The sequence below is a fragment of the Labeo rohita genome, chromosome 11, assembly GCF_022985175.1.
Source record: "Labeo rohita strain BAU-BD-2019 chromosome 11, IGBB_LRoh.1.0, whole genome shotgun sequence".
NCBI classification, from domain to species: domain Eukaryota; kingdom Metazoa; phylum Chordata; class Actinopteri; order Cypriniformes; family Cyprinidae; genus Labeo; species Labeo rohita.
In genome coordinates, this window is record NC_066879.1 from 2,631,090 (window position 1) to 2,652,559 (window position 21,470).

The 21,470-nt window shown below is 35.3% G+C and overlaps 1 protein-coding gene across 2 annotated transcripts; it reads left to right on the top strand.

Annotated features, from left to right (window-relative positions):
- On the top strand, positions 1 to 18,261 carry taf4a (TAF4A RNA polymerase II, TATA box binding protein (TBP)-associated factor). 2 transcript variants are annotated; one of them, XM_051122647.1, is made up of 15 exons: positions 1 to 1,515; positions 2,684 to 2,823; positions 4,753 to 4,866; positions 4,967 to 5,062; positions 5,393 to 5,515; positions 7,686 to 7,775; positions 8,164 to 8,343; positions 10,802 to 10,946; positions 11,036 to 11,144; positions 12,785 to 12,954; positions 13,036 to 13,166; positions 13,389 to 13,514; positions 15,581 to 15,637; positions 15,726 to 15,845; positions 17,496 to 18,261. In XM_051122647.1, exons 1-15 carry the CDS (start codon positions 804 to 806, stop codon positions 17,661 to 17,663), a joined length of 2,481 nt encoding a protein of 826 aa, XP_050978604.1. In that variant the 5' UTR covers positions 1 to 803; the 3' UTR covers positions 17,664 to 18,261. The 2 variants fall into 2 exon arrangements, with proteins under 2 accessions (XP_050978604.1, XP_050978606.1); XM_051122649.1 differs by having other exon boundaries at positions 2 to 1,515; positions 4,970 to 5,062; positions 17,496 to 18,260.
- The last annotated feature ends 3,209 nt before the right edge of the window (positions 18,262 to 21,470 follow it).

Consider the following 21,470-nt stretch of genomic DNA (forward strand, 5'->3'; position numbering starts at 1 on the left):
AGACAGCCCGCTGTGAAGTTGACCGAATAGCCGCTACACGCTTTACAACCAACACATAAGAGCTAAGAGTGCCTCTAGATGTACCCAAGAGCAATCTGCGCATAAATCAACGATTGTTTTTCAACTTCACAAGGCCCTTTTCTCGATGACAGACCGACTCTGACCGCGCTCCGCCAGAATCAACTGACGTTTCCCATGTCCCGCCTCCACGCAGGGAGCCAACCAATGGCGGCGCCACAAAAGTCCAGCGTAATGACGTTTCCGCTTCTGCGCGCATGCGCAGTGTCATTTTGTCCAAAGCTCCTCACTGTTCACATCGAAGATGGCGGCAGGCTTTGACCTGCTATATAAGGATTTCTGTATTAAAAGAGTGGGAAAGAAACTTTTTACCGATACTTCAGGTTGTATTAGATTAGACGTTTCCACATCTTGTCACAATAAGTTTGAGGTAAGCGCCCAGGCAGCCGGAAAATCACCCCGCTGACTCCGGGAAAAGAGGCAATTCAACTAGCTAATGTTGACATTCTGCGAGCTCTCGTACATATGAACATAATGAAAGCTGCTGCTCTTCAAGTGTGTTAGATGATCATTTCTCCCAAGAGCATTGTTACTAGTGGACTTGAGGTGACAGGGGCGCTTGTCAAATCTGTATTGACATTGTGACACGAGACTCCCCTGCACTCACGCTTGTTCCTAAGAAAAGCAACTGGAGGGAAAAGCGGATGAAAAGCCAAACTTCCTGAACTGATGTGCCAGAGGCACAGATGGAAGACAGCTAAGGCGATCCAGTGTTTCTTAATGCTATGGTAACTACTTTGATCGGGACGTCCACAGTGCAAACTTTGAACGGAGGCAATGCAATGGATCCGCACACTGAAAGCGGCACTCCAGTGTCCAGTGGCCCATCATCATCCTCAGACGACGCTTCAACTTCTGTCCCAGTTGTTAATAACGGGCCCGGGGTGGCCAAAGGACACGGAAACGTCACTGTCGCCCCTAGCCCAAGCACAGTGATACAGTCTTCGTACGGGAATCCTCCAGCGGCTGCATCCGCGGCATCTAGTGCGGGACCCTCAGTGACAGTTGTCAGGCCATCTATGCAAACTGCTGGAACAGGTTTAACTATTAACGGGAGTAATAATAACAACACCACCGTTTCGGCGACTGTAGCCAATGTAGCGACCCCGGGAATAACTACTACTACTAGTACTACTACTACTTCTGCTACTACAACAACGACCCCTCTTTTGATGAACCAGACTCCTGCTTCTGTCCCAGCGAGCAAGTCCGAGGCTACTAAAACTATCATCCAGCCAGCCGGCACCATGACTCTCGGCCCTGGAGTGGCCAAGGGGGCTGTTTTGCAGGGGGTCGCGAGAACTGCAGCTCCGGTAACCGTTGCGGCGGCAGCGGGATCGAACCCTGCCATCAGGGCCATTGCGCCACAGGTGTTAGCGCCCCGAGTCCCTCAGAGCACCCCGGGCCAGAACATTCAGAACATCCAGCTACCTCCAGGTACCCTCACTCGTACTAGCGCTCCCTGAAATGTGTGTACACCGATGTGAATTTGTGTAATAGAGGAAGTTGAAGAGATTTCAGAAGCCATCTGTGATCTCCTGCGCGCGTGTTGTGATGGAATACAACAACAGCAGAGCACTTAAAAGTTCCTGAAATGTATATAAAGTGTAGTTCTCCCTAGAATTGCATATCCTTCGAACCTGCATAACTTTTTTTTTTATTGTGCACAACACAAAAGGAGATGTCAGGCAGAATGACAGCTTCATTCACTTTCACTGTATGGGGAAAAAAAAGAGTTGCATTTTGTTTAACATCTCCTTTTGTGCTCAGAAGGAAAAAAAAACATCCTACAGGTTTTACATGGCTTTTTTTACATGGCTTTTTTTTTTCATAAACTCTGCCTTAAAGTATAAGTTAGAAAGCAAGTTTATATCAACATTATCTTCCAAGTGAGATTTTTCCGCCTTAAAATCAACTATTTTTAAGGTGTTTTACCTTTTACGTTTTGGCTATTTATTATAGTGCTTGCAAAAATGATTCTTTTACTTAAAAGCGGAGATTCTTCCATTTGCTTTCAGTGCTAAAATGTTTAAATCTAACTCTCAGTGATTTTGTAATAAATTTTATTTGCTAATATATACTTCTTTCAGTTCCTTCTGTCTTCTCTACCTTTCTTCTCCTTTATGGAGCGGTTACACTTCACATTTGCGTACGTAAAATTTCTTTGAAACGGTTGTGGTATTACATCAGCATCTTTTTTAAAACATACATTCATATTGTATTTGCTTCAGGAAATGCACTTGACGTTTTCTAGTGATTTCTCTTTTGACTGTATGCTCTGGTCATTCTGACAAGCCTGTTGTCTGGCTGGACGGAATACTTGACAGATTTTTCTACAAGAGGCCATCTGGATTCTCCGACCAACAGTTTCTGTTCGGAACACATCCGTTGGTTCACACGGTAACGGAGACGGAGTGTGTAGGGTTCTCAGTGTGCTCTGCAAATATAGGCCACCAACTGTGTGCTTTATTCTTCTTGCCTCTAAGCAGGGCACGGTTGCCAGACTTGACTCCAGTCAGATCAATAGGAAAAGCTCACTAATGAATAACAATTTACATGGGAAGTGACGTCAGCCTTTCTATATGTGTGATGCTTGTGTGTGCAGGTATGGTGTTGGTGCGTAGTGACAGTGGTCAGTTACTGATGATCCCACAGCAGATGTTGGCACAGATGCAGGCCCAGTCTCAGGCCGCCCGCCCTGCTGCCCCCACCAGCACCACCCCTGGGCAGATCACCTCTGCACAGGTAATGCCTTCTGACCGCCCCGAACTGAACTGACATCAGCAGTACATATTTCAGAAGGACTGCGGAATAATAAATACATTTATTGTTATATAGGCTTCTTGTGTTATAATATGTCATTACAAGTGCATGCTTTTAACAACAGCATTTTTTTTTCTGTTTGGCTGATATTTGTGATAGGGCCAGTGACGATTTTGGAAAGTCAGGAAAAAATTCAGTTCACGTGCCTTGTCAAATGTTTTACTAACTCCACCACAAATATGATTAATATCTTTTTTAAACAACACTATGGCCGTATGATTTCCACAGTGTGGAAAATGTGGACAGAATCTCAGAATCCAGCCATAAAAATGGAATTTACTGTATAACACGAAATGTCACGGAACTTGCCAATTTTGGATGAATACATCAAAATTAGATCAGTACAATTAAATCAAAATGCTCAGTCTCATTTACTACACACATACTGAAGCATGCACAACACTTGCAGTGTTTTCAGTCTCTGCCACCTCAATATATGAGTACATGAACACATGAACATAATCTCTAGAACTGAGTCACTTCATGAGCGTTTTACAGTTTCTTTTTAGAAAAAACTCATATACAAACAGAAACTAAAAGTTTGTTTTAACTTGCTGTGATAGAAATATATTAAGGTAATGATAGTACTACTAATAAAATTATTGTTAAAAAAATATTTTTTAAGGAACATTTACCAGAATAATTATTTACCAGAATTTATTTACCAGAAAAATGGAAATACACAACACAGTAAAAGAAAAAAATATATAATAATAATAATAATAGTTAATAATAAATACATTTTTTTATAAAATCATTTAATTTGACATGGTTTTTATTATTACATTTTAATGAAACCATTAAAATGGAATACAAAAAATTAATAGAAAACATAGTATTAGGTAAAAATAAAGCTGAATTTGAGAAAAAAAGTAAAACAGATTTCATAGGACATTAAAAATTACACTTTTGTTAATCTTTTAATACATTGTTGTTAAATTGTGTAAGCTTCATAATTTCAATTAATTAGACATGCTTTTTGATTAATATTTTTTTTCAACTGAACTGGCATTTAACCATAAAACAGAGTCTAGAAAAAATAAAACTGGAATAAAAACAAACAAACAAACAAACAAACAAAAACAGCAAGTGACAGCATAAACATTTATAATGTTACAGACATATTTGTTAATTCAAGTAAATGCTGATCTAAATGTTTTAGTCATCAAAGAATCATGACAAATATGTATCAAGGTTTCCACAAAATACTGAGCAGCAACATTGATAATAATATGTTGATAATAATACATGTTTCTTGAGCACCAAATCAGCAAATTAGAATGATTTCTAAAGAATGATGCGATCTGAGACTGTAGTTATGGCTGCAAAAAATTCAGTTTTACCATCACAGGAATGAATTATATTACAACATATTAAAAGTTACTTTACAATTCATATTATATTACAATTTTATTGTTTTTACTGTATTTATGATTAAATAAATGCAATCTTAGTAGCATAAGAGACTTCTTTCATAAACTTATTTCATAGTAGTAGTGTGACTCCATTGCAAAATGTGTATAAATTCATAAATGCACTATTGTTCAGAAACAGTAGAATATTGTATGAAATGTTACTGATTTGTTTTAGAATTTTGATCCATTCTGACTGATACTTTTAAGACTATAAATACAATAAATACAATGTTTTAAAGCATAAAATGTAGCAACACGTGATGTTTTATCAATTAGCAACAAAAATCTCTCACACACTGTCACTGGGAAATCAGACCATCTTTATTGTAGAGCCGAAGTTGGCTATTAACTAGCTGGTTCTGTTTTTTTTTTTTTATTTCTTTAATGCATTTCCCATGTCAGCATTTGCTCACTCATGTCTGTCTGATGTTTGCAGGCACCTGGAACTCCTCTAATGGCCCGACAGGTGACTCCTACCACCATCATAAAGCAGAGCTCTCCTACAGCCAGCAGCACGGCCACTACCACACTCCAGAGACCACCTGTGCAGGTAGCTATAGAAGGCACATCACGTACAAACAGCCCCTTTAGAAATGACAGGAATCAAGTGTAGTTCTGAGGTGGCTGTTATCTTCTCTCTGGTGTGTCAGCAGGCCTCCTCTGTGGGTGCAGTGCTGTCAGTGCAGGCAGGAACCGCCCAGAGGACTGTGACTGCTGCCACGGGGACCACCGTCTCCTCGGCAACGGTGAGAGGCTGCGCTAACTTAGCAGTCACACAAAGACACCCGGTTCACAACTGAAGAAACGGTTCTGAACTGATCCGTTAACTGACCAGGTTATATATGTTTTAACGGCTGGCGATAATGGGTTAAAGAGATTTCCCAGTGCAAACCTAAATGAAGTAACTGTTCTCAGAGTGGGAATCCCCTGATGTCCCCATTTGATGCAAGGCTCATGCTATTCAGTCTGATTAACCTGAACATTTGTGTGTATCCAAGGTACAGATGCAAGATAACCTTAAGCTGCTGTGGGGTAAAACTACGTTGGGCTAATGCAGTCACTTTTCTTTTTTCTAGGAGACGATGGAGAATGTAAAGAAGTGTAGGAACTTCTTGTCCACGCTGATAAAGCTGGCCACTAGCGGTAAGCAGTCATCAGAGACTGTCGCCAACGTTAAAGAGCTGGTCAAGAACCTGCTGGTGAGTGTGTTTGCATGTTTCTGACTCTGTGAAAAAATGCTGACATTTTGTTATAATTAAAGGTTTTGTTTTTTTTAAAATGATGGTGTGTGAAAATTAAATCGAACTGATTCACTTTGCCACTTTGTTGAATGGGTGTTTCATAGTCTGCAGTGGGGTCCAAGTCTGTGACCATTCGTGAAAATGCTTCTATTTTATATACTACTGTTCAAAAGTTTGAGGTCTTGAGATTTTTTGTAAATGGTTTTGAAGAAAGTCTCACATATGCAGTACAGTATGTATTTACTACACTGCTGTTCAAAAGTTTGGGAATCATTACGATTTCTAACATTTTTTAAATAATTATTTTATGCTCATGAAAGTTCTGTTTATTTGATTATATAAACAGGAGAAAAACTAATATTATGAAATATTATTGCAATTTAAAATAGCAGTTTTCTGTTTTAATATGCTTTAAAATATAATTTATTTCCTTGATGCAAAGCTGAACTTGCATCAGCCATTACTCCAGTTTTCAGTGTCACACGATCCTTCAGAAATCATTCTTAATATGCTGATTTATTTCTTTTGTTATCAGTGTTAATTTTGTGATCATTTTTGCAAGATTCTTTGAGTAAAAGTTAAAAAGAACAGCATTTATTAAAAATAGAATTTCTCTAACAGTATGAGTCTTTTCTATCACTTTTTATCAATTTAACACATCTTTGCACTTCTTTATTTAGATTCTAAATAAAGAAGGAAAAAAAATACTGACCCCAAACTTTGAACAGTAGTGTATATTATTACAAAAGATTTATATTTTAAATAAATGCTGTTCTTTTTAAACATTTCATTCATCAAACAATCCTGAAAAAAGTATCACAGGTTCCAAAAAAAAAATAAAAAAAATAAATCAGCATATTAGAATGATTTCTGAAGCATCACGTGACACTGAAAACTGAGTAAGGATGCTGAAAATTCACCTTTGCATCGCAAAACTAAATTCCATTTTAAAGTATAGTAAAATGGAAAACCACAATTTTAAATTGCAATAATATTTCATAATATTAGTTTTTTTTTCTGTTTTTAATCAAATAAACACAGACTTGATGAGCAGAAAATACTTTCTTTTTTTTTTTATTTATTTATTTAAAAAACATTAAAAATCTACTGATTCCAAACTTTGAACGGCAGTGTATGTACAATATTATTTTTTGTGAAATATTACCCATTTTATATTTGAATAAATTTCTAAATATAATTTATTCCTGTGCCATTACTCCAGTCTTCAGTGTCATCCTTCAGAAATCATTCTAATATGATGATTTGCTTAAGAAATATTTTACTACTATTATCGATATTGAAAACAGTTGTGCTGCCTAATATTTTAAGTGAAAAACATGATTATTTTGCTCAGTTTACTGTTCCTTGCTTAATAGAAGTATTAATGTGTGTCTGTTTAGTATAATATGTAATAATTGATTCATTTAATAATTATATATTTTAAGATTATTTATAAAATTTGTACAATTGAACTTTTTTTTCGTTTATAAATGAAAAAGATTACTTTATTATAAGGTGTCATTGTTACAGTGTATTTATAAATGTAAGTACTGAGTAATATTAATTAACTACATGTACTTACTATATGATTACGGTTTAGATTAGGGTTTGGCTTAGGATTACTTGCATGTAATTATGCATAATTCATTGTTATTATAATAGTAAGTACATGTAACGTGTAACAAGGACACCTTAAAATAAAGTGTTACGGGAAAAAATATATTAGCAGCATAACAATTTGATTAAAAAGTGTAATAAAAAATTAATATGAATATCCGAATAATTCATTATATTGTTTGCCTGCAGAAAATGTACTTGAGCAACATGAACTCATGAAGTTTGTGTATAACCTGACGATCATGATGTGCTTTACTGGATACAGTCTGACTTTTAATGTGTTCAGATGCTCATTGTCACAAATTTGCTTAGTTAAATAGACCAAGTAAAGAATCTTACACATTTATTTTTCATTTCAAACCATAACTTTTTTTTTGGTTTAACATTATTAAATAAGACATTTCTCAGACATTTGAACCCACTGTGTTAGTGCTTAATCACGGGATATAGAAACCTCTAAATATGCTAAAATATGCTATGTGTGAGTTGTTTTTGGTGTTTGTCTCCTCAGGAAGGGACGATTGAAGCAGAGGAGTTCACCAGCAGGCTCTACAAAGAGCTCAACTCCTCTCCTCAGCCTTACCTAGTGCCTTTCCTTAAGGTAAAGAACTTAAATGCAACTAAATTAATGTAATTCAGTTTTAATGTGTAGTTGTATTACAGGTACAGGAACCAGGTAATTATGCTGTAATTAACATTTATTGATTTAATAAGTGTCTACTAATTGGAGGGAAAATCATTTAAAAGCGAAATGAGATGAAGTTTATGCACACTGTTTGTTGAGCAAGATTGTTTTTAGGCCTGTTTCACAAAGCAGACATAAGGAGAATGTTCATTTCGGTGGTTGTTAACACATTGCAACATTCACACCGCCTGCGTAAGACGCGTAGTGCAAATGGAGTTGCATGGAATCGTTATTTGCTTATATGGCAGTTATTATATTTCCTATTTCCCACAATGAATCCCTCCTTTTCCATGTTTTTCCTCAGAGGAGTCTTCCAGCTCTGAGACAGCTCACTCCTGACTCCACGGCCTTCATCCAGCAGAGCCAGGCCCTCCAGGCGTCCGCCGTGGTGCTGACTAGCACCAACACCGCCGGTGCCACCGCCACGGCCCCTCGCACGCTCATCCAGCCTGCCCTCAGCAACTCCAGCCAGACTGCCTCTCTGGTAAACACAGATCTACATGCATAATTTACCTGATGTGCTGTTTAGTGAGGTGCGAGGACACTGTTGGGATTATTAATGCTAACAGCACATAACAGGTAGAATGAGGTGTTTAGTCTTAATTTACACTGAGCTAAATGATTGCAGTTTAATTGCTTTAGTACATAGTTTAAATGATGTTGAATGATCATGCCTGTATTTGCCTTGTGGCAAAGTTAAAAGAATCACTGTGTCAGCTGTGTCAATTAATATAAAAGAAAACATCATATGCATACTATTATAACTAACTGATGTTTCTTACACACTGGTGTAGAATGCTGACTGTTGGTGGCAAAAAGGGATTTTTGTGCGTGATAATATTGACAAAGGAAACTTTATAAGGAACTAAATTATTTTTATGACAGTTTTGATAACGTTTCTTGAATGTCTGCGTTTTAGGGTTTTGCAATAATTGATTTTGTCAATAATAATTAGACAATATTTTGCTTAGCGTGTTATTGTGCTGGCATTTTGGCAGGTTTAAGACTACCATGGACAGCTGATTCCCAAAGCTTTTGATGTTCTTCATATTCAGTTTGCAGTAACAGTAATCACACAAAACTTTTCCAATAAGATTAAATAGATTTTTTTTTACCTTTATGGGAATTTTTATCTTTGTAAAGCCATTTTTTTTTTATGAACATAATTAGATGCATGCATTATATTTAGTGTCAAATCCTTAAATGTAATCAATAAATTCAAATAGTAAGACACTATAGGACTGTTACTAATCAAATGAAATCAGTATCAACAAAATTTGTTTGCAATGCAGAGGTGGCCCAGATTATGCATCTGAAATGAAAATATACTTTTAAAAACAACTAAAATCGCTAAAACGGTGGCAAATCACTGCATGTGATTCAGTGATGAAACACTGTCGTGTTTTACTCAGAGACGCAAAACAATTCTGCTGTGGCTTTGTTTGAAACAATTTTTGTTGTTGAAATACAGCAAAAATAAGAACTAACTTGTGTCAAAAATGCAGTCCTTTGCAATTGTGCTGATATTTGGAGAAAAACGTCACTCTTTGTGTAATGTTATATATTTATATCAGATGATATAAATGTAAAAAAGTCATACAGGGACATTTTTCCCCCCTTATCTTGAATTTTGTGGGAATTTTAATTGTATTTTACAGGACTCTGCACTTACTTTTCCTTTTAGTAGCACAGTCAAAAGGAGCACCTTCTAATCAAAAATCTGATTAAAAATTAGCCTTCCCACTACGAGGTGATATTTGACTCCTTAAAACGATTTACAGGGACGTTTTACAGGGCATTTTTCAAACTTTATTAAAAGTATGTCATCTTTTGTCAAATTTTTAAAAATATGTATTTGATAAGCTTTTGAAAATTTCTTATTAAAACAACAGAATAAGATCAAGTAGAAGAAGTTTTGAAATCGGTATTAATAAAATTAATAAAATTAATTGTACTACAGAGGTGGCACAGAAGAACGCAAAAGTGGCTTGTAGGTGTATTTTAATGTTTAATGAGGCTCAGAGGTGGCGTGGGTGCAATCAAATTCATAAATTCATGTTGAGATTAATGTTTTAAATATAAAATTTTGAATATAGAAGTATTAAATTATTTAAATAACTGAAAAGATACTTTAAAAATGAAACTAAAACTGCCAGTAGGTGGCGCCAAGTCACTGATTTAATAAATGAATCATTCATTCATTTGATTCATTCGAACGGCTGATTCATTCAGGAATACTTGACTCACTAGATTCGTTTAAAAATGCACGTTCAATCATAAACAAAACATCTGTTTGAATAGAGGTGTGCAGCAGCTCAGTTGTGACTTGTTTCAAACTATTTTTGATGACGAAATAGAGCAAAATCAGGCAATAGTGTTATAGTCAGACAATGTAAGTCACTTAATATTAACTTCTTGTTTATTTAACTGTTGTATTAAATCAATATCTCATTTACAAACTCCCTTAAAAATCATTAAAAGCTGTCACTCATCTTAGTTCATCTCACAAAGTTCCATTATAATCAGCAAAGCTCTCTACACTGCACAATCAATCTCTTATTTACACTTTCTCCACACTTTGTTTATGAAAGGATTGGTGAGATATATCTGTGATGCATTACTCAATGTTGCAAAAACACATAGAAACCTTTGAAGCTTCCCTCAGCGCAAACACAAATATGCTGATCGGGTCAGTCGCACTGCTGCTCCGAAATATTTTTTCATAAACGCACACAGTATTTTTCAACCGCTAGTGTGACTGAAACACAGTAAAGCCCTGATTTTAATAAGCTAAATCATGCAGTGAAAGCATGAACTGTAAATGTGTTCTAACCTACATCTTAGTGTATGCGTGCATTCTCTAGGTGTGTTTTTGTTTGATTTTTGCAGTATACTCGATAATGTCAAATTCATTAATTCATTCATTCATGTATGTTGTTTAGGTATTGCAGCCTCCACAGCAGGGGGCAATAGTGAAGCCCCCTCAGGTTACCCTGACAACCACTCCCATGGTGACGCTCAGGGGTCAACCCCACAGCCACATAGTGGTGGGTCAGCCTCAGGTGCAGCTCAAACAGATCCAGACAGGTGAGTGTGCCTGTCACATCCATTAATGTCTGCTTTGTGTTTCATAGTATAATGACACAAAACGTAACCTCTCTCTGTCTCTCGTCCAGTCGCTGTGAAGCAGGGTGTTATGAGCAGCCCTAAACTGGCTCCGGGCTCCATGTCTGTAGCATTAGCTCAAAAGAATAAAACAAAGGATGGTGCTGGAGGAACTTTCAGGTTTGTGTTGTATTTATTTAACTTTTCTAACAGCAATGTTTACCCACCAAGATATTGTGCACAACAACACACAAAGTTTGGCTAAACTGATTGTGATTGAAAATATTTTGCATTTTCTTCAAGTGTATGCAATAGTTTGTGTGGCAATTACAGTGCCATTATCATGATCATGAGTCACGTAACAGTGTAATATTAATTTTACCAATGTTATTTAAGTATTATTTTTATACTACTACTATTATTATTATTATTATTTTAATTTGTGAATTAGTGAACACATATTTTAATGTCTATTATTTTTATATTTTATTTTATGTTTTGTATTTTATTTTATAATTTTTATATTTCATTTTAAGTTTTAGTAATTTTGTTGTGGTTTTGTCACTTTATTTTATTATTATTATTTTTTTATAAATATTTCTGTTTAACTTTATTTAATTTTAGTAATTTTAGTACTTAATTTTATTTTCAGTTAGTTGTCAAACCAACATTTATACTTTGTGACATTTTTAAAGTTTTATTTAATATTTTTATTTCATTTCAGTTTTATTTTAGGTAATTCAATTTATTTCTTTTCAACAACACTGTACTATGAATTCTAAAAAATAATTTACCTTTTAAGAGTTCAGCATATTCATTTAAATTTATTAATGGATATATTACACAGATGTATTACACTGACGTTTAAAGGTTTGGGATTATTAAGATTTTTTTTTTTTTAAGAAGTTTATTATGCTTATCAAAGCTGCATTTGATCAAAAATCCAGAAAAACAGTACTGTGAAATATTATTTTAATGTTAAATTCCTCTTTTCTGTGTGAATTTATTTTAAAATGTAATTTATTCCTGTGATGCAAAGCTGAATTTTCATCAGCCATTACTCCAGTTTTCAATGTCACGTGATCCTTTAAAAATCATTTTAAATATGCTGATTTATTATTGTTGTTGAAAACAGTTGTTGGAACCTGTGAAACTTTAGGACTCTTTAATAAATAAAAAGTTAAAAAGAACAGCATTTATTTAAAAAAAACATATATTTTGTAACAATATAAGCTTCCATTTGAAAGCTTGTGGTCAGTAAATTTTTTATTCTGTCTTTTTTTGAAAGAAATCAATACTTTAATTCGCCAAGGATGTGTTAAATTGATTTAAAAATGTTATAGGAAAGACTTCTATTTTGAATAAATGCTGTTCTTTTAAACTAGCTATTTATTAAAGAATCCTGAAAAAATTATCACAGGTTCCAAAAAAATATTAAGCATCACAACTGTTTCCAACATTGTAATATAAGTAATAAATTAGTATATTAGAATAATTTCTGAAGGATAATGTGACGATGACTGGAGTAATGGCTGATAAAAATTCAGCTTTGCGTCATAGGAATAAATTATATTTTAAAATATATTAAAAAAAAAAACATTATTTTAAACTGTAATAATATTTCACAATATTGCTGTTTTTTCTGTATTTTTGATCAAGTAAATGCAGCCTTGCTGAGCAAACTTTCAAACGGCAGAGTATATACTTTTATACACTTGGAAGTGTGGTCAATTTCATTAGAGCAGTTATGCAATGTCAGTAAGTCAGTTTTCCAACTCTCAAACTCTAACATATATTCCCGTATATCTAAATCTGTACAGGGATGATGACGACATTAATGACGTGGCCTCAATGGCAGGCGTTAATCTTTCGGAGGAGAGCGCACGTATCCTGGCCACCAACTCGGAGCTGGTTGGCGCCGTCACGCGGTCTTGTAAAGATGAAGCTTTCCTTTCCGCCAGCATGCTACAGCACAAGATACTAGAGATAGGTGAGACTTCTGGTTATGTTAGATTTTACTAAAATGTACTGTTTTACCAGAGCTAATAGTTGTTGTCATCTATGTGGTCAGGCCAAAGGTTTGGAGTGACAGAGCTGGGTCCCGAGGTGGTGAACATCGTCTCTCACGCCACTCAACAGAGACTGCAAAACCTTCTAGAGAAGGTCTCGTTGATCGCCCAGCAAAAGAACATGACTTACAAGGCAAGTCTGCTCACCAGGTTGGGCTAGATTGTTATACTATATTGATAGTAACACATTTTTTATTCTTTGCCAAACTCTGGATATGTTTCCTTTATGTCAGAATTGAAATTGTGAATCCAGAGGCTATTGTGGTTTTCGATCTTAAAAGCGTTTCATCCTTTGGGTGCCAGTTTTTGTTTTGAGCCTGTAAGGCTGTGTGTAATGTTAATGATGTGTGTGCAGGAGGATAGTCGGTACGAGCAGGTGGAGGATGTTCGCTCTCAGCTCAAGTTCTTTGAGCAACTTGACCAGTTGGAGAAACAGAAGAAAGAGGAACAGGAGAGAGAAATTTTAATGAAGGCAGCTAAGGTTAGTAAACCACCTCCAGTCATACTCTCTCACACACACACACACACACACACACACCTCTAATACCACCACTGGCTAGAGGTTCTGATCATCGATTTAAGTTCAGGTTTAGTCTTCCAAAATTCTCTCACTGCAGTGGATTTGATTTTTACGAGGGCTGTTGATGCTTGCGAATCATTAACTATGATTAATGCCGTTATTTTATTTTTAAATAGGATACTTGTTTTATTGAGCATAAAACACGACTCTGTTTGTCTGGGAGAGAGGGATCTGCAGTATTTTATCAGTCTCTCTTGTTTCACTTTAGTCCAGTGTTAAGGGATAGTTCACCCAAAAATGAAAATTTGCTGTTTATCTGCTTACCCCCAGGGTATCCAAGATGTAGGTGACTTTGTTTCTTCAATAGAACACAAACGAAGATTTTCAACTCAAACCGTTGTAGTCTGTCACTCATATAATGACAGTCAGTGGCTACCAAAACTTTGAGAGTAAAAAAACATACACAAACAAAACCAAATTAAACCCTGCGACTCGTGACGATACGACACGAAACGATCGGTTTGTGCGAAAAACTGAACAGTATTTATATCATTTTTTGCCTCTGATTCACCACTGTACACGCTCCGGCGTAGTATACGCAAGCACCAGAAGCAATCAGCTCTTATACATCACTCATTGTTTACACTGCACAGAGATTCCAGCTATTTTTAGCTGCATAATAAGCTTGTTTTGCTGCTTGATATTGCAAACCGGTGTGTCTTACAATATTATTTTAATGTATTATCTTAATTATGAACACACTGGTTTGTAGTGCAAACTGTTTTATATTCTTCTCGTTATTTCCCTATGATGGATTATGAACTGGACGTCTGACACATTACCAGAAAACAGCTTACTTCCGCACTGAAAAATAAGGTGGATAGAAATGCTTAATAAATGCATTACACTGTAACTAAACCCATTAGATTTTAGTCTTATTATATTTGTCGACTAAAACTAGACTAAGACTAAAACAGTTCAGATGAGTAAAATCTGACTAAAACTAAATGGCGTTTTAGTCCAAAGACTATGACTAAACCTAAATCAACATTTGCTGTCAAAATGAACACTGCTTTAGTCCAGTACCACTTGAGTTGTAGGAAGTTATATATAAATGATCACAAATAATAATAAAAAAGTGATACTTGAAGTATCAATGCAGTATCGTTAGACAGAAGTAAAGAAATTGTACAAGTGAAACATGGAGGAATGTAGGCTTATGATTGGTTGTAATTTGGTATGATGATGATTTCTTTATTGATGTTGATTGTTGTTTGCTACATTTCAAGATTCTTTTTGAATTCTGCCTTGTCAAAGTTAAACTTCTCTCTGCAAAAAAACGTCTTTATACATGTATACTACAGTTCAAAACAGTATGGGTTTTTTTGTTTTCTCTTTTTTTTATTATTTTATTGCATTAAACTGATCATTAAAGAAAAAGAAGTGACAAAGTCAAACAGATGCTGTTCTTTTGTACTTTCTATTTTATCACGTTTTACACTAAACCTTCAGTATTAATAAAATATAAAATATCTCTTGAGCATGAGCATGTTATAATGATTTCTGAAAGATCCTATACACTAAAATAATGGCTTTTGAAAATTCAGGTGTACTATCACAGGAATAAATTACATTTTGAAATAGGAAATGTTAAATTCTGATAATATTTCTGTTTTTGTTGTATTTGAACAAATAAATGCAGCCTTGGTAAGCATAAGACAGTAAGTGTACATTATTAAAATTACATTATTCGTGTGCAACTTTTTTTCGTGAGAGTAAAGAGCACTTTTATGAATTTACCCTTTCTATATTTATATGCACTCGTTTAATCCACACAAATCGCAAGACCTCATAATTACTCGTTCTTTTCTTAAACTGGAATTTAAAACAAAACCAAACATGAAATTAATCACGATTAAATATTTGAATTGATTGACAGCCTTAATTTGTCCATATTCATTTGATTCCAGCAGATGCGTCTGTGTTTTGACTGTTGATCCTCTCTAATTGCTATTTATGTTTTGCAGTCACGCTCGCGACAAGAGGACCCCGAGCAGCTGCGGCTGAAACAGAAGGCCAAAGAGGTAAGATGGCACACTTGAGATGTTTATCTTGTCAGAGGACCATTGTGTTTGATTATGGGTCAGAGCTGATGTGTGTGTGTGGCTACAGATGCAGCAGCAGGAATTGGCACAGATTCGACAGAGAGATGCCAACTTGACGGCGTTGGCGGCTATCGGGCCCAGAAAGAAAAGAAAACTGGATTCTCCTTCACTTGGGACTGACGCAGAGGTACCGAACATCTCACCCTGGCAGTTTGCTGCCCTCCTCCTCATCTCCTTCTGTCCCTCTTTGCACCCTCTCTAGATCATTTAGCACCTGTTGGGCAGGTTTGAGATGTCAGGTTGTGCTTCAAGGCTCTCAGATTGTCACAAATGGCAGATAGGAAGGTCTAAAGGTGTGGTCACACAGCCATTTTTTATGTATGAATTCAAGTATCATGCTATTTATTTTTATTTTGTTATATTATCATTCACATTTTCCACAGAAAAACTCACAAATTTAAAAATGTATTAAAAAAAATCAATATCATGTTATTTATTTTTATTTATATTTTTATATATTACAATATATTATCATCACTTCTCAGAAAAATAATTGCGGTAAATGTTAGATTTAAATAATGATATAATATTTTAGTCTTGCAATTTTATATAAATACTACATTTGACCCTGGACCACAAAACCAGCTGAAAGCTGAATAAATAAGCTTTGATGTATAGTTTGTTAGGATAGGACAATATTTGGTTGAAATATTTAAAAAAATTAAGAATCTGTGGGTGCAAAAAAAAAAAACAAAACTAGATATTGAGAAAATCACCTTTAAAGTTGTTTAAATGAAGTTCTTAGCAATGCATATTACTGATTAAAAATTAAGTTTTGATATATGTAGTGTAGGAAATTTACAAAATATCTTTGTGGAACATGATTTTTACTTAATATCCTAATGATTTTTGGCATAAAAGAAAAATCAATAATTTTGACCCATACAGTATACTGTTGGCTATTGCTACAAATATACCTGTGCTACTTATGACTGGTTTTGTGGTCCAGGGTCACACATACATATATATATATATATATATATATATATATATATATATATATTATAGATGTTTATCATATGTACATAAATAAATTTATATGTATTTATATACTATATGTTAGATTTATATTATATTACAATACAGTGTCATTCACTTTTTTTCAGAGAAAAATATTTGATGTTTTTAGTAAATTATATAATCATTCATATTTAAAAACAATTCTAGAAATATTTAAAAAATAATTCCATGCTGTAATTTATTTTTATTTTATATTACAATATATTTTCGTTTACGTTCTTTAGAGAAAAAAACTGACAAGGAATGTAGGATTTATTTCTTATTATTTGTGTATAATTTATGTCATGATATTAACTTCAGAATTTGAAAACATTTAAAAAATATAATTCTATATAATGTTATTCATTTTTATTTTAAGTTTATATATTTATATTACATTACTATAATATTACAGGATAGTATCACTTTTTTTCAGAGAAAAATATTTGATATTTCTTTATATATTTCTGTTTATATTAAATTATATAATATATATTATATTTTTTATACAGTATATATAATATTCCATATTATGCTATGTATTTTTTATACAATATATTTTCGTTTACATTTTTCAGAGAGAATAAAATGACTAGTTTTGTTGCAAGAAATCTTTTTTTTTTGTTTTGTTTTTGTAAAATTCCACTTATTTTTATTTCTTCCTCAGAACTTTTACTATTAAATTATTCCTACTTGTTCAATCTACCAACGTTAGTAATAAAATATTAGTTCAGACAGATTAGCATCATTGTCTAAGTTCATGTGTGTGTGTTGACAGGGCTCAGGTTTGTGCGCGAGTGCATCCGGGGGCTTAAATGCAGGAGCGTCGAGGCAGTACACTCGCCAGCGCATCACGCGTGTAAACCTCAGGGATCTGCTCTTCTGTCTAGAGAACGAGAGAAGCACCAGCCACTCACAACTGCTCTACCGAGCCCTTCTCAAATAGCAGATAGCCTATGTCCTTTCTTCATTTCAGTCTTTAGGGCTCTCTCCCTCATTCTTTCTGTCTTTTTTGCTGTTATTATCATTCTTTGTCATTCCCTTTTCGTCTTTCTTTATCGCTCTTTCTGTCACTGTCCCACATACTCGCAAATACAGTGATGCATTTTCCTTTCCTTTTTTCGAGCTGACTCGTGCTCTTCTCTTTTTCATTTTCTATTGGTTTTCTTCATGTCTTTTATTTTGCCTTGTTTTTAGCTTCCTTCCCCTTTTGGATTTTACTCTTCAAAAATTGTGTTAAAAGAAAATTGCAATTATATATCATGTTTTTCATAGAAGGTGGCTTTGTAATGTGCAAATTACCTATGTAAAAAAAAGAATTCACAGTGGAACTACCCATTCATTTTATATTTGTGTTTTTATAAAGATGTTTTAAGAAATAAAAGTGGACAAAGTTTCTATAAAAATTGGTGGTGTGGTTTTATAACAGAACAGGTAATGCTACTGTACAAGAATCCTTGATTACTAGATTCTGTTCACCTTAACTGATTCAACACGACTCTCGATTCGTTTGAATCACAAATGTTCCCTGCCCACAATTTTTGGTGTTGTTATGAGTGAGAGGGTTTAATCTTTAATGTCGTTGTTTTACTAATGTCGAGTGATTTCCAAACACGTTGCGAATCGGTTCAAACGAATGATTCAAATAAGCAGTTCAAAAGAACCGTTTGTTCATTAATCAAACATCACGTTGTTGTTCTCTTGTTGTGCACTAGATGGCAGTGTAGACCTGTTTTCGTTGTGATGTTAAGTCTGGGTTGAGTTAGACCGCATTCTGCTAGATATAAACGCTAGTCTGTTGCTGCAAAGGAAAAATAATTACATAAATTGCAGTGTAGACGTTCCTGCATTAAAAAGAAACATTTTATAACTCTTTCTATATAACTCCAGCCAGTTGCTTTATGGTAGAACTGCGATTTTCTTCCCTGTCGAACTGTGCAGTAAGGACAGATTAAACACTCAAGTGTTGAACTTAGGCTCTTAAACTTATCCAGCCGCAGTCACAGACATCCCTCCTGGATATACGTAGGTTTTTAGAGTTAAACTCACGAGTGCATGACAGTTGGCAAGGCGGGATGGCATGGGTTGAGTACAAGTAGCTCTTCCTGTCTCCTGTTGGAAATCTGAATTTCAGCGTGTTCAGTCAAAGGTCAAAAGTCTCTTCTGCCGAACCGCTTTGTGCCTCATCCTGTAGCTTTAGCGACTCATGGCTCAAAACTGACTGGGACTAATGATGTCGGTCTATCCCGCACTGCAGAATCACTCTGCCTTGTCAGCCTCCCTCTTTTGCCCTTTGTGTGCGGGCGCAATCCAGTGTTTTCCATAGTAATTCCCTTCTTCGCTGCAAAGGGCCACTGTTCCTCTAGAGCTAAGCCCACATAAGCTCCCTCTCAAGAGGAAGAAAGAGAGATGGCAGAGGCTGACTGGTTGCCTAGCTACATCTCACAGAATGTTCTGTGTAAACACAGCGGCTGGCAGAGGAAAAATCACACCGACTTTGGGTTTGATTGGGTGGAGCAGTTGTAACCCGACTATTATCCCGGTTATGTTAGGAAGCTCGAATCTTACTGTTACAAAGACCCCCGGCTGTGACTTTTCAGCCGACATACAGTATGATAGTAGTTGTCAATTGATTGGCACACAAACGGAGGTCATCGCAGCATCGTTTTTTCATATTGTGTTCGTATGAGCTTGTGGTTCTGTGGCTGTGATGTAAGATTGCTTGTGTCAGCAGCTTGCTTTGCAATCGCTGTTAGACGTGCTCAGAGCGATTATGTTCCATTCTCTTTGTGCATGTGTTCATTTTAGCTACGTCAACTTCAATTTATGAGACCCACCTCAACAGCTGCTCTCTCTCGCCTGTATTTGCTTTCACCTGTATTTGCTCAATTATAGAGGAAACGCTCCTATTATTTTAGAGAGAGGAGTGATGGCATATGGAGGCTATACCCATTCCTTTTGATACTGGACTTAAGTAATACTTCTGTCAACGACGTGGATAATTGCATGATAAGTTACGGACAATAGTAAAGTTGCCTTTTGTGTATTAAATCAAACCACATAACAACTCTCTGTTTATTATAAGCGCGCGTTGTAGTTTTATCATCTGCTGCTTAAAAAAATACTGGAGCTCTTTAAAGGAGAAGTTCAATTCCAGAACAAAAATTTACAGATAATGTACTCGCCCCCTTTGTCTAAGATGTTTGTGTCTTTCTTTCTTCAGTCGTAAAGAAATTATGTTTCTTAAAGAAAACATTTCTGGAATTATCTCCATATAGTGTGCTTCAATGGTGCCCCTAAGTTTGAACTTCTAAAATGCAATTTAAATGCAACTTTATAGGGCTCTAAACAATCCCAGCCAAGGAAGAAGGATCTTATCTAGCGAAACGATCAGATTGAGATTAAGCAGACTAATTTATATACTTTTTAACCTCAAACGATCGTCTTGTCTATTTTCTGCGATGGGCATGCAAACTCTGTGCAAGCAAGACAGTGAGGGTATGTCGAAAAACTCCCATCTCGTTTTCTTCTCCAACTTCAAAATCATCCTACATTGCTGTTTTACTTTTTTTTTTTTCTTACCTTTTTTGTAAAGGGCGTTTGATCTTCTTTGCATGTTCACTTCGTAAATACTGGGTCGGTACTTCTGTAGTGATGTAGGATGATTTTGAAGTTGGAGGAAAAAAATGAGATGGGAGTTTTTTGACATACCCTAACTGTATTGACCCAGATTACACAGAGAACACAAGCGCATCGCAGAGAATAGATGAGCGTTTGAGGTTAAAAAGTACATAAATTGTCAATTTTTTAGAAAATGACCAATCATTTCGCTATATAAGACACTTCTTCCTCAGCTGGAAATCGTTTATAGCCATTTGAAGCTGCATTTAAACTGCATTTTGGACATTCAAACTTCGGGGCACCATTTAAGTCCACTATATGGAGATAATTCCTAAAATGTTTTCCTCAAGAAACATAATTTCTTTATGACTGAAGAAAGAAAGACATGAACATCTTGGATGACAAGGGGGTGAGTACATTATCTGTCAATTTTTGTTCTCAAAAGTGAACTTCTCCTTTAATTATGATCACACTTGTTTGTCATGCAAACAGTTGTACCGTTTACTGCATGTTGTTATTCTTCTCATTATTTCCCTATAGCGGCTAATGAACTGGAAGTCTCACCCATAGGCTTACTTCTGCATTGAAGAAAAAGGTAGATAATTGCCGTTATTATCATTCTTGGTGAGAATGGGCCTTAAAGGGATAGTTCACCCCAAAATTCTGTCATTAATTACTCACCCTCAAGTCGTTCCAAACCCGTAAGACCTTTGTTCATCTTCAGAACACAAATTAAGATATCTTAAGACTGTTTTACATCATCAGCATCACGCATGTGTTGTGGTACTCTTGGGAATGGCAGCAGAGACTGACACAGAAGGTAGAAATTGTTGAATAAAGCTGTTATTTTTGTTTTCTTCGTGCACAGTAAGTATTCTCGTAGCTTCATACAATTACGTTTGAAACACTGATGTCAAATTGACTATTTTAACAAAGTCCTTACTGCCTTTCTGGCCCTTCAACCTTTCAGTTGCATTGCTGTCTATGCAGGATCAGAAAGGATTTCATTAATGAAGGTCTTATAGGTTTGGAACGACATGAGGGTGAGTAATTAATTACAGAATTTTCATTTTTGGTGAACTATCCCTTTAAGTCTGTGGGATTTTGTCTGCTAAATATTCAAGTCTCTGTT